General features: G+C 34.0%; 1 protein-coding gene across 1 annotated transcript in view; it reads right to left on the bottom strand.

The window, feature by feature from the left end:
* Nucleotides 1-16,198, bottom strand: part of Dmd (dystrophin) — a 2,013,932-nt gene that overhangs the window by 1,148,816 nt on the left and 848,918 nt on the right. Inside the window, exon 42 of the mRNA XM_013507710.1 lies at nucleotides 9,556-9,750. Within this exon, the coding sequence (XP_013363164.1) occupies nucleotides 9,556-9,750 (195 nt within the window). The remainder of the gene's footprint in view (nucleotides 1-9,555; nucleotides 9,751-16,198) is intronic.

The raw sequence follows: 16,198 nt of genomic DNA, 5'->3' as shown, positions 1-16,198 counted from the left end.
AGCTTTGTATGTCTATATCTGTTTTCATGAGAAACTACTTTGAAGATATCAATATGTAATACAACAAGGATTGTTAATTCCCTACCACTCTGTTTGTAACTCTGTAATGTCTGTAATGATCCTTTGCTATTTTGTAAAATGTTGTCTGTCTGTTAGTATTTTCCTCCTTTTATTTCTAAAATTAAAAATAAAAATCATTCTTCCCGTTGAGCTTCAAGATTTTTAGTTTAACTCATGGATCTAAGCTCAGAATTAGAATAAATGATCTCAAATTGATGAAACAGAGTTGAGAAATGATGAATTCAACGTATTTCACTTAAAAATTCTCATAAAGCAAGAAAATCTAAAGATCAAACAAACTAGAAAGCAAACTCTTCATAGTACATGGAGAATTGGCATTTTTATACCTCAAGATAAATATTTTAGATGAGGTATTGATTTGGCATCTATAATAAGTAGAAGAATGGAAAATGTTACAATGGAATAAATAATCCCTATCTTTGGAAATATAGTGAATGACACAACCGAAAATATCTAAGATTCTTTAACAGAAGTTTTTGTTAAAAGGAATCATTTTTAGCTTATGGGTATTGGTTCTTAGTCTTCTCAATATGGAAAATTTTCTTGCAATGATTTTTATGATTTTGGATTATTTAATGAACCAACATAGATTTTATAAATCTTAAATTTTATATAATTATATATTTCACGAAGAAGTTGTCTCCACAATCCTACATGTGTTATTATGGTGTATTGCATGAGTTCACTTTGCACATTAATTCTGCTTAGTAGTGTGGGATGGGTTTTTCCATTGCTCTGATTTCAGTGTTAACAAAACCGGCTTAGAAATTTTTTTTGACTTGCCCAAGGGCACACCTATTAAGAATCAGATACAGTGCCCAAATCTTTTAGTTGCAAATCCTTTGCTTTGCCAAACTCTCTAGTGTATTGTTTGTCACAGACATATAATGCAAGCTTAATTATTATGAAAATACTCATAATTTAATTGCACATGGGTTCCTTGCCACACACTTTCATAAATGAGTGGTTTAAAATTTGCTGTGTACACATCCAGAGCAAATGCCTCATTGTTGACACATGTGTAGATTTTTAGACTTCACATGCCTGGATGATGGAACTTAATGAGTTAGGATATAATACATAAGAGGCTAATTTAGTTTTCTATTTTAATCTTGTCTCTGACGGAGTGACATTTCTATGTCTCCTTCACAGAATCCATGCTTGGATGTACCATACTGTCAGTCATTCAGTCAACAAAGTTACACTGAGTGCCTGCTAAGAGCTACGTCTTGTTGTAGGAGACATAGATACAGAGGAAAAACAAGATACCGTTTTTTCTTCATGGTGATTGGATATGGTGGATATCGGTTAGCATAAGGTGCAGAAGGAGTACATGGCTCACTTATAACCCATTGTTAGGGCTAAAAATTGCTTCTTTTGCTGATATTGTCTCTGTGACACCATGTTTTGTTTTGTTTGCTACTCTTGATTTAACCCAGACAGTTTGCACTGAGCTACATCCCCAGCCCTTTCTTATCTATTTATCTTGAGACAGAGTCTCATTAATTTGTTAATTTGCCTAAGCTGAGATCAATTTGGTATCCTCCTGACACTCTCTCAGGGTGCTTGGATTACAGGCATGTGCCACCACACCACGCCAGGCTCATATATCATCCTCTTGATAAATGTAGCACTGCAGTTAAATAAGTATACATATACTTAAAGGCATGCCTATGTGCTTTTAGATTTAGAAAACCCTGCACTATTGTTTTCACATTTGGGGAGGGTGAAAATATCTTTATGCAATTTAAGATAACGAACATGCCTTGAGACAGACACTCTGTGACTTGGATAATGGACAAGCATTCAACTTTCATTGCTAAGAAAAAAGTATTAGAGAAAGCCATTAGTAGCTGTTGTGACAGCAGCTGTTGGGGAGTAGTTTTATCTTAAAATTGAATGAGAGAAAATTGGAGTAACAAAGACTCAAACTCCAGTTCATTTTCACTCACTGGAATTTGTCTTTATCTAACAAATGAAGGCAACACCCCGTATAAATCTAATTCTGGTACCCTTTACGCCCCATCCAGCTCCCAGGCACTACATTAATGTCATGTCAACTTGGGAAAAGCAATCAATCGAAAAACATTGTAACACTTACTAATTAGATTTTTGTCTGAGCTGCTAAATAAATTTAAGAAGTTATTTTTAGTAGCTCTATTTTAAATTGATCTTTTAACTTTTTTCTTCCATGGTTTATCATCTATTTGTGAAAAATAGAACCTAAAAACAACTGTATTTGGCCAAACTATTCTCCATGGGATGGTGCATTGTTCTTGCATAAATAATGGCTCAGTAATTATATATTGAAGATAAAAATGAAATCATAATTGATCAAAACACAGTTTGACTAGCTCAAGAACAGGATAACTTCCATAGAAATTAATTGAAAACTCAAAATTTCTACCAGCCTCATGATTTGTATATTTTAATATGGAAGTTTCTGTCTTACTGAATTTACAGGATAAGGATTACCAAGCAAGTCATGCTGGGAGAATGGGTGAAGTAGGAGAGCGTGTTTAAAGCATATTTTAGCAGAGTTGGGAATAAGTTACATCATGGGAATAAAAGTAGGACAACTGCTTATCATGATTAAATAATGGTAGGGAGAAAGGAATGAATAATATCTTATAAAAGATATAATAAAGTATAAAAGAAAATTCAACCAAAGCACATATAAATGTGAGTTGGGAATGACCACAATACAGAGAATATATTATAATCTCTTCACTATAAGATAAATTAAAAATAAGGTACTACAGCAATGATTTAAACAAATTGAACTAGTAGATTAATATAAATATATTACAGAAATAAACCCCAAGTTATAAAATCCAATGAAGAAAAGATTCATATTTATAACTGAATAATTGTTAGTCAAAAATTAAAATTTCTTCAGAAGTCATTGCATGATTATATTATTCAAAATGTTTATAAATAGTCAAAAAGATTAGTTTTTATAATATGGTAATAGTACATTTGTAAGCCATATTTTCTCCATGCTAAACTGTTATATTAGAAATTTAAGTAGAACTCAGAAGCATTTGTAATCAAACTTTGCTTTGAGATTTTATATGATACATGATTATTTAATTTAAAATAACTACAATCTTTTTATGGTAATACTATTACATTAATGAAAAATCCAGCCCTTTATTAGAATATGCTCATGTTAAAATATGTAGGTAAGCAAATAATTTATTTTCTTTGAGATATTTTGTTCGTTTTTTTACCTATGGTGCCTGCTGCTATTATCCAACCCCCCTAGAACCAGAACAAAAAAATAATCATTCTACTCATGGCATTAGTTTTGTCTTCATATAAGTGATTTGGATTATTACTTTTGTGCTCAAATGGCAAGAAATGAATTTCAAAGGAAAAAGAGATGAACCAGAGTGTGAGGCTCTTCATTGCCAGTACTTCTGCACATACTTCAAGGCAAGAATGAAGTATAGAAGACAAAACATGCAGAGAAGAGATCCTACAACCCTGAAGGCATCTCTGCCAAGTTCGCAGGATACTGAAATTCTCCTACCTGGGCCGCAAATCTTAATCTGCCCATGTTTAAGCTTCTATGTGAATATAAATACAAACTTGCTCTTTACTTTGACAACATTCCTAGAATCAGACATTCTCTCACTCCCAAACTTGTCCACTCACCAGCAGCTAACTCTTGTCCAAGTGGGCTCTTTGCATTTACTCTTAGCTGGCACAGTTCTACTCTCAACCCAGGAATCAGTGTACTCTTTTTAAAACATAATTCAGATCATGTCACTCAGAGTAAAAAGATAATCCTTACCTTAACTTACCAGCGGAACTGCTAAGTTAGAATCAGGGAAGTGGAGGGAGCCACTCCTTTCGGTTTACTTAACTATAAACACAACACCACCCTAATGAATATCTATATTTAAGTTTAGGAGGTAGTAATGCCCTAGTGGGCAAATCATCAACATCAGTGTGAGATGGACTAGGAGCATCCAGAGTAAGAGGTGTCTGACCCTTTAATATCGCAAGCCTGAGTTATGAAGGGTTTCTCTCTCTCCTTTTTCCCTTCTGCCTGTTCCTGCTGCTAGTGTCCAATGATCTTCAATAAATGTAGCTACTTACTACTTGCTACAAGATGTACATTGACAATTCTTTTTTTGTCCTACACAAGATCATGGACTATTTTTGGCCCATTCAACTATAACAGAGCCTTGAAAATGACCTCCTAAACTCATATGATTTCATGCCCTACAATCATTCTCTTGGTTTGCTTTACTCCAGCTGCACTGACCATCTTTCTGCTCTTTGGTTAAGATAGGCTCACTCCAATATTTAGGGATTTGTTGTATTTCCTTTATTCAGACAACAAGGCTGGCTTGCTTATTTCTTTCCAATCTATGTTTGCAATTCTTTTCAATTCTATTTAAATATGCAACCCCACCTACTGCCATTCCATCTGTTCCTACCTCTTTATTAGTCCTAGAACCCCTTTTAAAACTGTTTTCTTTTTATAATATATATCACTTTGTAATACACAATATTTACATATTTTTGTTACTTGCTGATGTTCTATCTCCCATTGCTGGACTAGAAAATGGTGTAACAGTAGAGGCCCCACAGTTTTGATCACTGATTTATAAGAACACAGAGCAGTGTCCAGCACACAGTAAAATAATAATAAATAGTTTCACACGAAATAATTCCTTTGGCTATTAGTTGTTCTAATAACTCACTTTAGGTCTGAAGAGGCATGCATAAGACCTGAACCACTCTGAGTAGACCTGGGCAACTTTTCTTCACATTGGCTTTTTAAGCTCACTCCAAGTTCTCTCTTTGGGAATTGAGGTTGAAAAAGAGCTGCCTTTATTTCTTGATACCACTTAAATTCTACATTGAGACTAACTCTTCTGTTAACACCTGTGAGCTTCTTTCCTTCTTCTCACACTCTCAGCCACCAAAAATACAACATATGTTATCCACATCAAACACAGCATCTGTACTATCATTAGTTTACAAAAGAACATTGAAATGATGCATTCCTGACATTTTACTTCCTATTCTTTCTTTCATCCTTATGTGCTTACATCTTTCCTTCCCACTCACTTCCCTCTTTCTTTCTATGTAGTCTTTTTACTTTGCCATGGAATCATCTAGAATTAGAACTCAGTACATTCTTAAAGCACGGAACACAGCAGACTTCATGACTCTACCTTGTTTTGCTCAAGTTAACCTTTCTAATGCTCAACATAGTATCTTAGAAGCAGCTACACAGAAGGTAGTTTCAGAAAGCACAACTACTGAAGCCACTTTATTTTAAAATCCCAACTTCACCACTAGTGGTTGCGTCAACTTTTTTTATTACTGTATGTTTCCTCAGTGTTTTCATGTACAGATGCAGATATCAATTTGAGATACTCCTTAGAGTTGCAGGCAACACAAAACAATGAAATATAGGAGAGTCACAAAAAGAGCTCTTACACACTCAAGAATGATTCTCATTTCTGCAAAAGATAACGCCCAGTTGTTGTTTTTATTATCAACTATTTCCTTAAATTTTCCCTCAAAATCACATTTCTGAACAGCAAGAACAACTACAAAACTCCTTAGTGAGGGAGCACCAGTACCACCTAAGAATTCCACACCAGTGGGATTTCAGATGACACAGTGTGCTTGTACATGCCATTGTTTCTTTTACAACTGTGCTACACACAGAGTTCCCCTAGAAGCAGATCTAATGTACATGCAAGTGGTGCACCTAGGAATGAATCTAGTAAGCATAGGTGTCTGGTTTAAGACAGGGAAGCAGTGTTGAGCATTATAGGAGGGGGGTTTCTGATATGTACAACAGGGTCTTGATCCTGGCTTGGAGCATTAGATCAGAAGGTGAATCATATTTCAGAGATACCCAGCTGATGGGTGAATGAGCAGTGATGCACACCCCACCAAATGCTTTCTTGTATTCCATAAGATCTGGAAAATGGGGGCATGCAGAGCTTTAACTCCTTCAAACTTGTGATCTTTGAGGACTAGAGAGATGACTAAAACAAATGATAAGATGTGGAGGACCACGTGAACCACTCTCCTTGAAAGAAGAGTATTTGGCCCTAACTCTGTGTTTTGATATGTACCGAGCTGGCTAGGACATCTCCTTATCTCCTCAACTGGCTTGACGCAATGCAAGCCAAGGTGCTGATGTGTCGCCTTTAAAGCAATGTGACAGGCAGTGATGCCCTGCCTAAAGCTCCCAAGTAATATGTATGAGCTAGACCAAGAGATGCCATGTTGAGAGTGAGCCTTGAGAGAAGAGGCTATGGCTTCTCAGAAGTTGAAAATTATACATCAAAACTAAAGCCCTGACCCCAAAACACTAGATACTGCCCCAATCTGTGATATGCAGGATATGCAGATTAGTCTTTCTACATCTCTCTCTCTCTCTCTCTCTCTCTCTCTCTCTATATATATATATATATATATATATATATATATATATATATATCCCCATACTGTAGAGGGGATTTCAGGCCTCCTACCTAGACCAGTTCACAGCATTGACATACTTCCCACCTTTCTCTCAGTCACTCATCCTTTCTTCTGGTTAACCATTATACTGACTGGACTTAGGACTCCCTTGGCTCTCCATAACCACAGATATGCCTTAGTGTCTTTATTCTCACCATGAGTTCCACTGGAAGTGATAGATTGGAATTAACTTATTAGAATTCCATTAACTTCATCTGGGGATTCCACATGTGAACTGTTCTGAACTGTGATGAGGTCCAGAAGGGCTCTCTATAATCAGAGGCACTTGGAGGTGGTAGCTGCCTGTGTGAGTACAGGGAATGCTGTGTGAAGAAAGGGTGTGGTGAGATCCCAACAGTGCACCACACACCAATGAAACAGACTTCTAGTAAAATCAGGTATACAGAAGCAGTAGGGCAAATTCGTTCCATTGGACTTCTAAATGGGTAATTTTTACTTTCTGGACAATATTTCAAATGCTTAAAGTTCTCTGGGGGCAAAAGTTTTAAATTTGTAGTGTTAATAATTTCTATGTTTATGTTTTAATATGAGGTACTTTAAAGTAGGATTTGATGATATAACATATTAGTTAAATTTTTTTTTCCAGTACTGGCAATCGAACTCACGACCTTGCACTTCCCGGGCAGGAGCTACGGCGCTGAGCTAAATCCCCAGCCCCAAATTTTGGCAGATTTTATGATAATCTTTTTTGTTAAAAACTGTCAGTTTGCACTATTAGTAGTGTTTGAAGCTTTCAAATTTTTTTTCAAAATTATGGTGCTATATCCTATATAATGAATATTATTTAATTTATATATGAACAATCACATTCAATTGATTAATGATGTCAATATTGACTCTGAAATAATGCATATTACATATGTATGTGTTTCTCATTCATATGTAGTTATTTCTTAGCTAGTGTACTACATATTAAATGCAGATTGCCATATTTAAGGAAGCATTATTCTGAATGGTTTCTGCAAAATGATTAGGGAGTTTTCTAATTTAATACACCTACTGAAATTGTATGTGCTATTTTCACTATGTTTTGTTCATAAAATAATTATTTTAACTTATTATACATTATTTGTGCTGTATTGCCTTGTAAGAAATATATCTTTATCTGTATCTGTATCTATATCTATCTACTTATCTATATCTATATCTATATCTATATATAAAACTACACCATTATGAACCATAGTTCTATAATTTCATTCATGCAAAACTGTCAGGAATAAAACCAACCACAATTTAATTTCAATTCATCCTAACCAGCAGCTGTACAATCTATGCACTACTTTTCTATTTTTGCTACTGGATAATGACAAAGATGAATGCTTTCAAGAGAAAATACATATTCATTGAAAAGACTGAGCTCAAAACTATCCCCCTTCAAACAGCCCATGAAAATAGGAATCCCATTTGCCTGCTGCAGGAGATTTGTGGGGAAAGCGTTGGAAATAAGCCCACAACTGCATCTCGGAAGGATTCAATAATCCAGCAAAATTAAACCTGCAATAATGCCTTCTTACAAACCACAGTAATCAATACTATTACAATTGGTATCAGCAACAATACTATTAAATTTATCTGCACAAATGAATGATTAACAAGTATATAACCAGAGGCTTAGTATTCTAAATGTGCCAGGTTAAGAGTTATAGAGACCAAGGGATTCAGTGGGCAACTTCTCATGTTCAGGGTCACTTGCTTTCCTAGGCAATGTGTTTATGAAAATGACAAGGAATATCAGCTAATGAGCATGATTTACATGTCAAATGACAATGATGAAGTTACGAACTGTGCTGTCACAAGAAGTTACTTAATGTTAGTACTGAAAAGCATTCTGGCATTTACCCTTTGTTAATTAATTCCTTCACTCTATCCATAAGTAATTTGCCTTTTATTTCAAAGTGAGTAAGAAACAACATCATACTGAAATGTATGGACCAGTTCCAGAGATCCATGTAATTCTTATTATATTTTAGTGTGTAATTCCACCGCTTATTTGGTATAAGATATTAAAGTCAAGTCACTCAAGATATTGTAACACTGATTTCCAAAACAAATAGCATTATCCATTTGTACACTTATGCAGACAAATATGTGATGTGGAATGAGATCCAAAGAAATCATTTAGTGTATAAAATAGTTGAGTTAATATGTACTGCTGATAACAAACTCATTTTCTGTCTATTATCTTATGATATTTACACTGGAAAATACCAAGACCTAGCTATACTACAATATTTCATTTTGAGTGTGAAATGCATGATAAAAAATTATCGCAAGACACACATTACTATGTGCATTTTCTTGATTCTGCATTCATTTAACTTGAGACGCTGCCCTGTAAAATTCATTACCTATTCTTTCAGCATGATTTGCTTTGGTTCAGAATTCAGTAGCATGCTGTTAGTGGTTTGAAAAAAGCTGGGCTTTGCTGATAATCTTTACCTGGTAGTTTTAAAAATTATTTTATTGATTTATATGAATTCATATTCCATAAATTATGGAATAGGTGTTAACATTCATTTGAGATTGAATATGTATATTAGAATGCAAAATGTAAAAGATTGCACAATGGACACAATTAAAATCTTTTCTAATTTTACTTACTGTGGGTAGAAGAAAGGAAAATAATATATTGGTTGAGAATAAACTGTTCTTCTATTAGAACTTGTTTCTTATGATTCTTGACATCCACAAGTGCACAGGAAAAAATGACAATTCTTGTGTATTCCTTCATTTGGAAAAGTGTTATAATGCTGAACGTCATAAAATAACAATTTCTATTGCTATTGCTACCCCAGATTTCTGTAGCTAGACCTTCTATATTTTAAAAATTTCATGTGTATATTAGAATACCTTCACTGTGTGTACAATTTAAGTCAATTTTTCTGGAAATATAAGTGATCAGTGCAATCATCTTGCAAAATCTAAATGAAATTGTTTTTCTTTTACCTTCAGGGACTCCTCTTGTTTAAAGAGATCTTCAAAATCTTTAGCACAGAGTTCAGGAGCATTAAGAATTTCTTCCACTTCGGATAGAGCTTGTGAGACATGCGTGATCTCAGTCAGGTAAGTAGAAGGCACATAAGAAATTTCCGAAGGCATGTCTTCTGTCATCACTCTCATGGTTTCTTCATGCAGAGTGTGCTGGTACAGATATACAAAAGAACAATCGGTTTTTAGCTGCCTAATAATGAAATTCCTTTATTGAATTATAGATTCCAGAGTATAGATGAGAGAGGGCTGCAAGTGGATTAAAAAGAAACTAAGTCTAGTATAGTAAAAAGTTATTTATTGTTTATATACACTTTCTCCCCAAAAGTGTTTGGAGCATTTTATTTTTTGGTACCAGGAATTGAAGTCATAAACTCACACTTGCCAGGCAGGCTTTGTGCCCCTGAGCTATATCACCAGCCCTAGGAACATTTTATAATAAGAGATACATATTCCTTATCACCATGAATACAATATCAGATGAAAGACCAAGAGTCAACTAATTGTTAGGAGGTTAATAGTACTTTAAGAAAGGATAATGTTTCCAACTGGCTTTTAAATTTTAATTCTAAACTTCCTGGAAATCTTGGTATCGTGTGGGTTGGGAGGATCCGCATCTATTCTTTGCAAGAAAAAGGAACGTTTTCTAAACTCTCCCTGCTCATACTGGAGGCAAAAAGCGACTTTGGCTACCGTGCCCCTTTCTATTAAACATACCTGTGGCCCAAACCCCAAATATGAGCTCAGCTCTTTGATGCTGGTTTCTTGCTAATTTAAGTTAATTAAAGTGGTAGATGAGGGCTGACTTTGGAATTGAGATTTTAATAAGAACCGCGGAAAGTCCTGAAATCTAAGGGAGCACTAGTCTCTCCTGGTGTGTCTCCACTTTCGTAACTGGCATCCAAGTGCTAGCAATGTTGAGGATCTGCAGTTCCGACTCCTTTCAGAGTTGCCCAGTAGTGTCTCTTGCCCTACTCTTTATAAAAGCAAGAAATAAATACTACTTGGCATGCAAATTCAGAAAGATGGATGACCTCTGCTCATTTCCATCTGCAGTACAGGCAGAGACAGTCTTGTAATAGAACTTATTCTCCCAGTAACTTTGTTTGGAATTGATCAATTGCCACCTTCCTGTGGATGAGGTCAGCTGTGGGTTTCCGTGCAGGGTCTCCAGGGAAGTTTGGACAATAAGCACACTAACACAGCAATTTATTACTGCACAGCCTTTTTGACAAGACCATACTCATTTTTGCAGTAATATAATTAAATGCATTTTAAAAGCCAGACTAAATCACATACAAAGAGGAGTAAAAATTTTGAACTGTTCAGTTTATCTTTTTGGTTTGTCTTGCCCAAATATTATAGTACTCATTTTCTACATGATACAAAAAAATTCTAATGTAGTTATTTCATGTAATTATGCCCTAGAATATTTATATAATGGCACAGATTGGCTTATAAATGACGTAATTATACATTTCACAAAATTGGTTTATTGTATATACCTGGCACACATTCCTTCATATTCATCAGATGACAAAGTATATACATTTCTAATTTTCATTTTAGATGAGATTAGAAGCTGAGCTAGTGTTTGATGGACACAGCTCTGCATTTAACCGTATATTTTAAAATCCAAAGGCTCAATTTCTCCATTTCAAACTAAACATCTCACCAATTTCAGAAATACAGAATTCAAGAGGCTATTTGCATGTGAAATATCCAGTGACAGACTGAGTGTAACTCTAAATAGCAGAGTCAACAGCACAAATCATACAAACTTATTATGACCTACATGTGTTCTATTAGAATGGTGACGATAGTGTTCTTAATAAAATTTCCAAATTAATTAAGTTTTATTTATTTGCCTCACTTGCTGTAATCCCTGAAGTAATGAGCATCATCTAAAACAGCATATTTTATAGCATTTGAATAATAACATTTTTTCTGCTTTTAGAGATTAATTGTTTATCCTGCCAGGTTCAGAATTGACATTACACTATTTTTCTTTATTAACAATATTTATTGTTTTAAACAAGGAAATTGTTTATAAATTAGAAAGAAATTCAAAATATTAAAAGAATATCTGAATCTTATCTAAAAAATGATTTCCAAAATGTTTTGAAGTTTGCTTACATTATTTTTCTTAAAAGGAAAATAATTCTCAGTTCTCCATACTGTTTCCTGCTTCTTTATTGACAAGTAATTTCCTTAATCTTCATTACTCACATTTGGGACACCATCATCTCTTAAAATTCATATTGCTGCCTCATAAACATAGTACTTATGGATAATAGATAGTAAGGAAATTAACTGAAAAGCCGAATACAATAAAGAAAAGAAAGACTAAAATAAACTCATATTTGATTACTAAGTTGGATTTCACTTCCAAAGCCAAATTTAAAACTCAAATTTATTCTTGTTTGGTGTCTGTGGCTAATTGTAATTTGATTTGCACAGACGAGCTTTAATAAAATGAGATTTACTTAAGTAATAATTTGGGCTAACCACACATCTCTGAAAACTGGAATGCTGCGTCTCAGGAAATAAGATCTAGAATCCGGCTCAGTCCTGAAGAAGGGCTTAAAAGAATGTGAGCATCACACTGTCCTCTGACTTCTCATTTGTTAAATTCTTCTCTACTTGACCACATACCCCTGTCATAGATTCTTTTTGCCTGCAGAATAAGGTCTTTTCCCTCATGATAAATATTCATTGAAGAGGCAAGAGTTAAAGAAAACATTTTATTTTAATTTTTTTAGGAGAATATATTTATTGAGGGAAAGAAAGCTTCTGTCCAAGAGAGGGACAGAAGGGGGACCCAAGTGGGTTGCCCTAAAGAAAACATTTTAACCAACATTGTAATAGAATGTTTTTAGGAGAATGTTATATGACATCTATTCAAATTCCAAATTTTTGAAACTGAAATTTTATATCTAATTCTTGAAATAATATAGGTTTTAAATTTTTCTAAGCTGGAGCCTTTACTAACCTGATTATAATGCCCTTCAAGGAAACATTAGGCATTGTTCCACATGAGCTGAAAGATCAATTGATATGCATATTGTGATTATTTTTAAGACTGTCAGAGATAAGTCTTAGACCAATTGGTGTCAATCCATGAAAGTAAAAGGATTAATCATGTCACGTCTTGTTTATTCTATGCTCAGACTTGGCATGAAAAGATTCTCCAGAAGATTTAGAAATATTAAAAGTTTTATAGTTGATAAGAGCAGTCAAGAAAAGATATAAATGAGAAAGACATTACAGTTTTTGCTATCTTACACTACTGATAATTAAGTTATCTATTCTCTTACATTTCTTTTTTCCATTATAAAAATGCATTAGAATGCCTGTAATTCCTAAAATATCTCTGATTGCAATTACCTATGAGCACTGATTCTGCTATACTGTATAAACTAAAGTAAGAAAGGTTAATATATAGTGAACATATATAATTAAAACTGATTTAGGAAGGATTTGTCATTCCAACTCTTTTGCATGCAGTCATCATAGGTAACAAAACTAGTACAGACCAGTGGAATAAACTAAGGGAAGATTCTATGAGCTTTGATGAGAGACATAAATGTTCCCAAAGTATCTTTTGACAGCACTGTAAAACTGTCAATTCATTTCTGAGGAAACTCTGCCTTAGAAATTTTGGGTATTTTCTTTTACTATAAAATTCTAATGCATATAATTTTTGGTAGAGGCAAATCACAAATTTAATGATCAGGAAACTACCAAAAGTTGAATTAAAAAAGCCAGACATTTGAAAGTATAGTTCACTATCTATTCCTTAAAAGTATGTCATACCTCTTGACATAGACATGCAGGTCTATAATGAATAAACTATATCCACTAGATGATGTTCAGTTTGGCATAATAAAAATTTCAGACAGTTACTTAAAAATCAGTGTAACTGGAAGTATCACGTTCATTTTCTCTTCTTTATGCAAAATCCTTGCACTCATATTCAGATTAAGCCTTTTCATTTGAATTTCCTTAACTTTGCCTTGAATAATTATATCCTTCTAAAATATGATGTGTACAAGTCCTGTCTAACCTTTTGAAAATCAACTTGCTTTGTTAATGTTTTTTTCCACCTTATATTATTATGGATATTCAGGCATCATTGAGAAGGGTGTGCTATAGCTAGACTAATTCATTTTATTTTTCTATGTGCATTTTCATTTTTAACTCTATATGCCTAAAAGAATATGCTACCCTCATACTTGGGAAACAAACATCACAAAATGTGAAAGAAAACCCTGAAGTGCCTGCTTTTATTTTAAAATTTAAAGTTCAATGAATGCTTAAAGAGAAATATTCTACAACAAACCTATGATTTCTTTGACCTAATGTTGAGGTTGAAACAGGTATGTGAGTTTGAAGTGTGTTTGTAGGCATAGGCATTACTCAAAGTTTTTGTTTTTGCAGTACTGGGTTTTGAACTCAGGGCCTTCAAAATGAGTTACATTTCCAGCCTCCTTTTTCTTCTTTCTTTTTTACTATTATATATTAGTGATACATAATAATTATGCACATTCATCTCAAGGAATTGGCACATATACATATTGAAACTTATTAGTTTAATCCCCCTCGCAGCCCCTTTAAAATTTTTAGTTCTTTAAAGTTTTAAACAGAGTCTTACTAAATCACTAAGTTGCCCAGAGTAGGCTCAAACTTGCAACCATTCTGCTGCTTACAAAATTTTAAATAAACTTTAGTTTCGCTGAAGTTATCACATTCTTTTCATTACCTAAGATTTGTCTCCAAGGGCCACACAGTTGAGATAAGGCAACTCTGTTTTGAAACAAATGACTCACTGTATCTAAGCTTTCTATACGACAAGTTTTGCTCCATTACACTCCTTCAAATTCACTGTTGCTACTGGCCTAATTACAAGGTATGAGGTCTAAGAATTTCGAGAAGAAAAATGACCTATATGGCATATCATTATGACATATGGCTCTCTGTTCCTTCTCTCTCTACATAAATCATATAAATATGCTAGACAGAAAATATGTCAATACATTCAAAGGCTAACGAAGACTGTTATCTAGACAGTAAGTAATATAATGATATTCCCATTTTTATTCAATGAGTGTTGAACAGATGAAGATATGACAAATCCTCAAAATAGAGTAGTTGTTACATTTAGAATGAGCCATAAAAAATCTGTGAGCCGTATATGAAATATGTTAATTTATATTTGAATATCTTTCCTCTAAAACACATTCATAAGCATTAGGGATTATTGAAAAGTAATAACACACTGTTGTATAAATATCAAACAAGATTACAGGCTTTAAATGGCTTCTGATGGTTCATAAATGAACTGGAGAGTGGAAAGATTTTAATTATCTTAGACAAGTAATTCTCTCTCCTAACCTCAAAAGCTTTCAAGAAAGATGATAGTTTCCTTCTAGGGATCATTACAGTTAAGATGCACTATTTTTATTTACTTCCCTGGGATAATTTGTAGATGTTCTATGCTTAAAAATGAAAAATCAAACAATTTAATTTGTAAAAACAGTACTTTATCAATCACAGTGGGAAAAGCCTCAAATGACAAAATGTTAAAAAGAAAACAGGGTACATATGAGATCAATATGAGTTTAGTCAGCCAAGCTCACTGTTTTGGATATCCATAAATACCATGGCAGGGGCCAGGGATTTAGCTCAGCCACAAAAGCCCCTGCCTGGCAAGCGCAAGGTCGTGAGTTCGGTTCCCGGTACCGGAGAAAAACCAAAAAAAAAAAAAAAAAGAAAATATCACAAATACCATGGCACTACTAGTATTCTGACACTACTTGGTTTTGCATGTTTTAAGTAAGTCATCTGGGTAGACAGAGTAAATAATTCCAAACATATTGTTATGACCCTACGTGAGGCATGTGTTAAGTAAGTCATCTGGGTAGAGAGAGTAAATAATCAAATAATTCCAAACTTATGGTTATGACCTTATATGAGGAAAATAGCAATGGAAAAGGGTTGACTCTCAGGTAATTTCCTCATATTTATTGCATCATTTTCAAAATTGCTTATACAAAGTTATATAATAAAAATCTTCAAATGATCAAGTATTTGCTAAACAAATTGCATTAAGATTGCTACCTCTTTTGTTAAAGAATAAAATCCATGAAACAACATAAAATAACCAGTGTAGAATATTATAAAAAGTTATACTTAATAGCCATATGTTTTATTCTGTACAGTTAGAATGAAATTTGAGAGCAAGGCAGACTATCAATGCAAGAGATATGCAAGGAAAGCTAGCTTGGCCAGGGTTTAAGTTTGTTCTATTTCCAGGAAGTCAGGCATGCATTGTGTCCCTTCCACAAAGGACCTGCTCACTGACCTGCTTCATGTTGATTCTTCTTTTCTATATCACCAAATTTACCTAATTCCTTAGGGCCAAGCTCAATTACTATCTAATTTAGTTGATAAACAATCTTGAAAATATGTTAATGGCTTATAGTGGTTTAAAGTGCTATCTTTCAGGGGCTGGGGATTTAGCTCAGCGGCAAAAGCGCCTGCCTGACAAGCGCAAGGTCGTGAGTTCGGTTCCCGGTACCGGAGAAAAACCAAAAAAAAA

The sequence above is a fragment of the Chinchilla lanigera genome, unplaced genomic scaffold (assembly GCF_000276665.1).
Source record: "Chinchilla lanigera isolate Chin_1 unplaced genomic scaffold, ChiLan1.0 scaffold00134, whole genome shotgun sequence".
In the NCBI taxonomy this organism is placed as follows: domain Eukaryota; kingdom Metazoa; phylum Chordata; class Mammalia; order Rodentia; family Chinchillidae; genus Chinchilla; species Chinchilla lanigera.
This window is presented reverse-complemented; position numbering and strand designations above follow the sequence as displayed.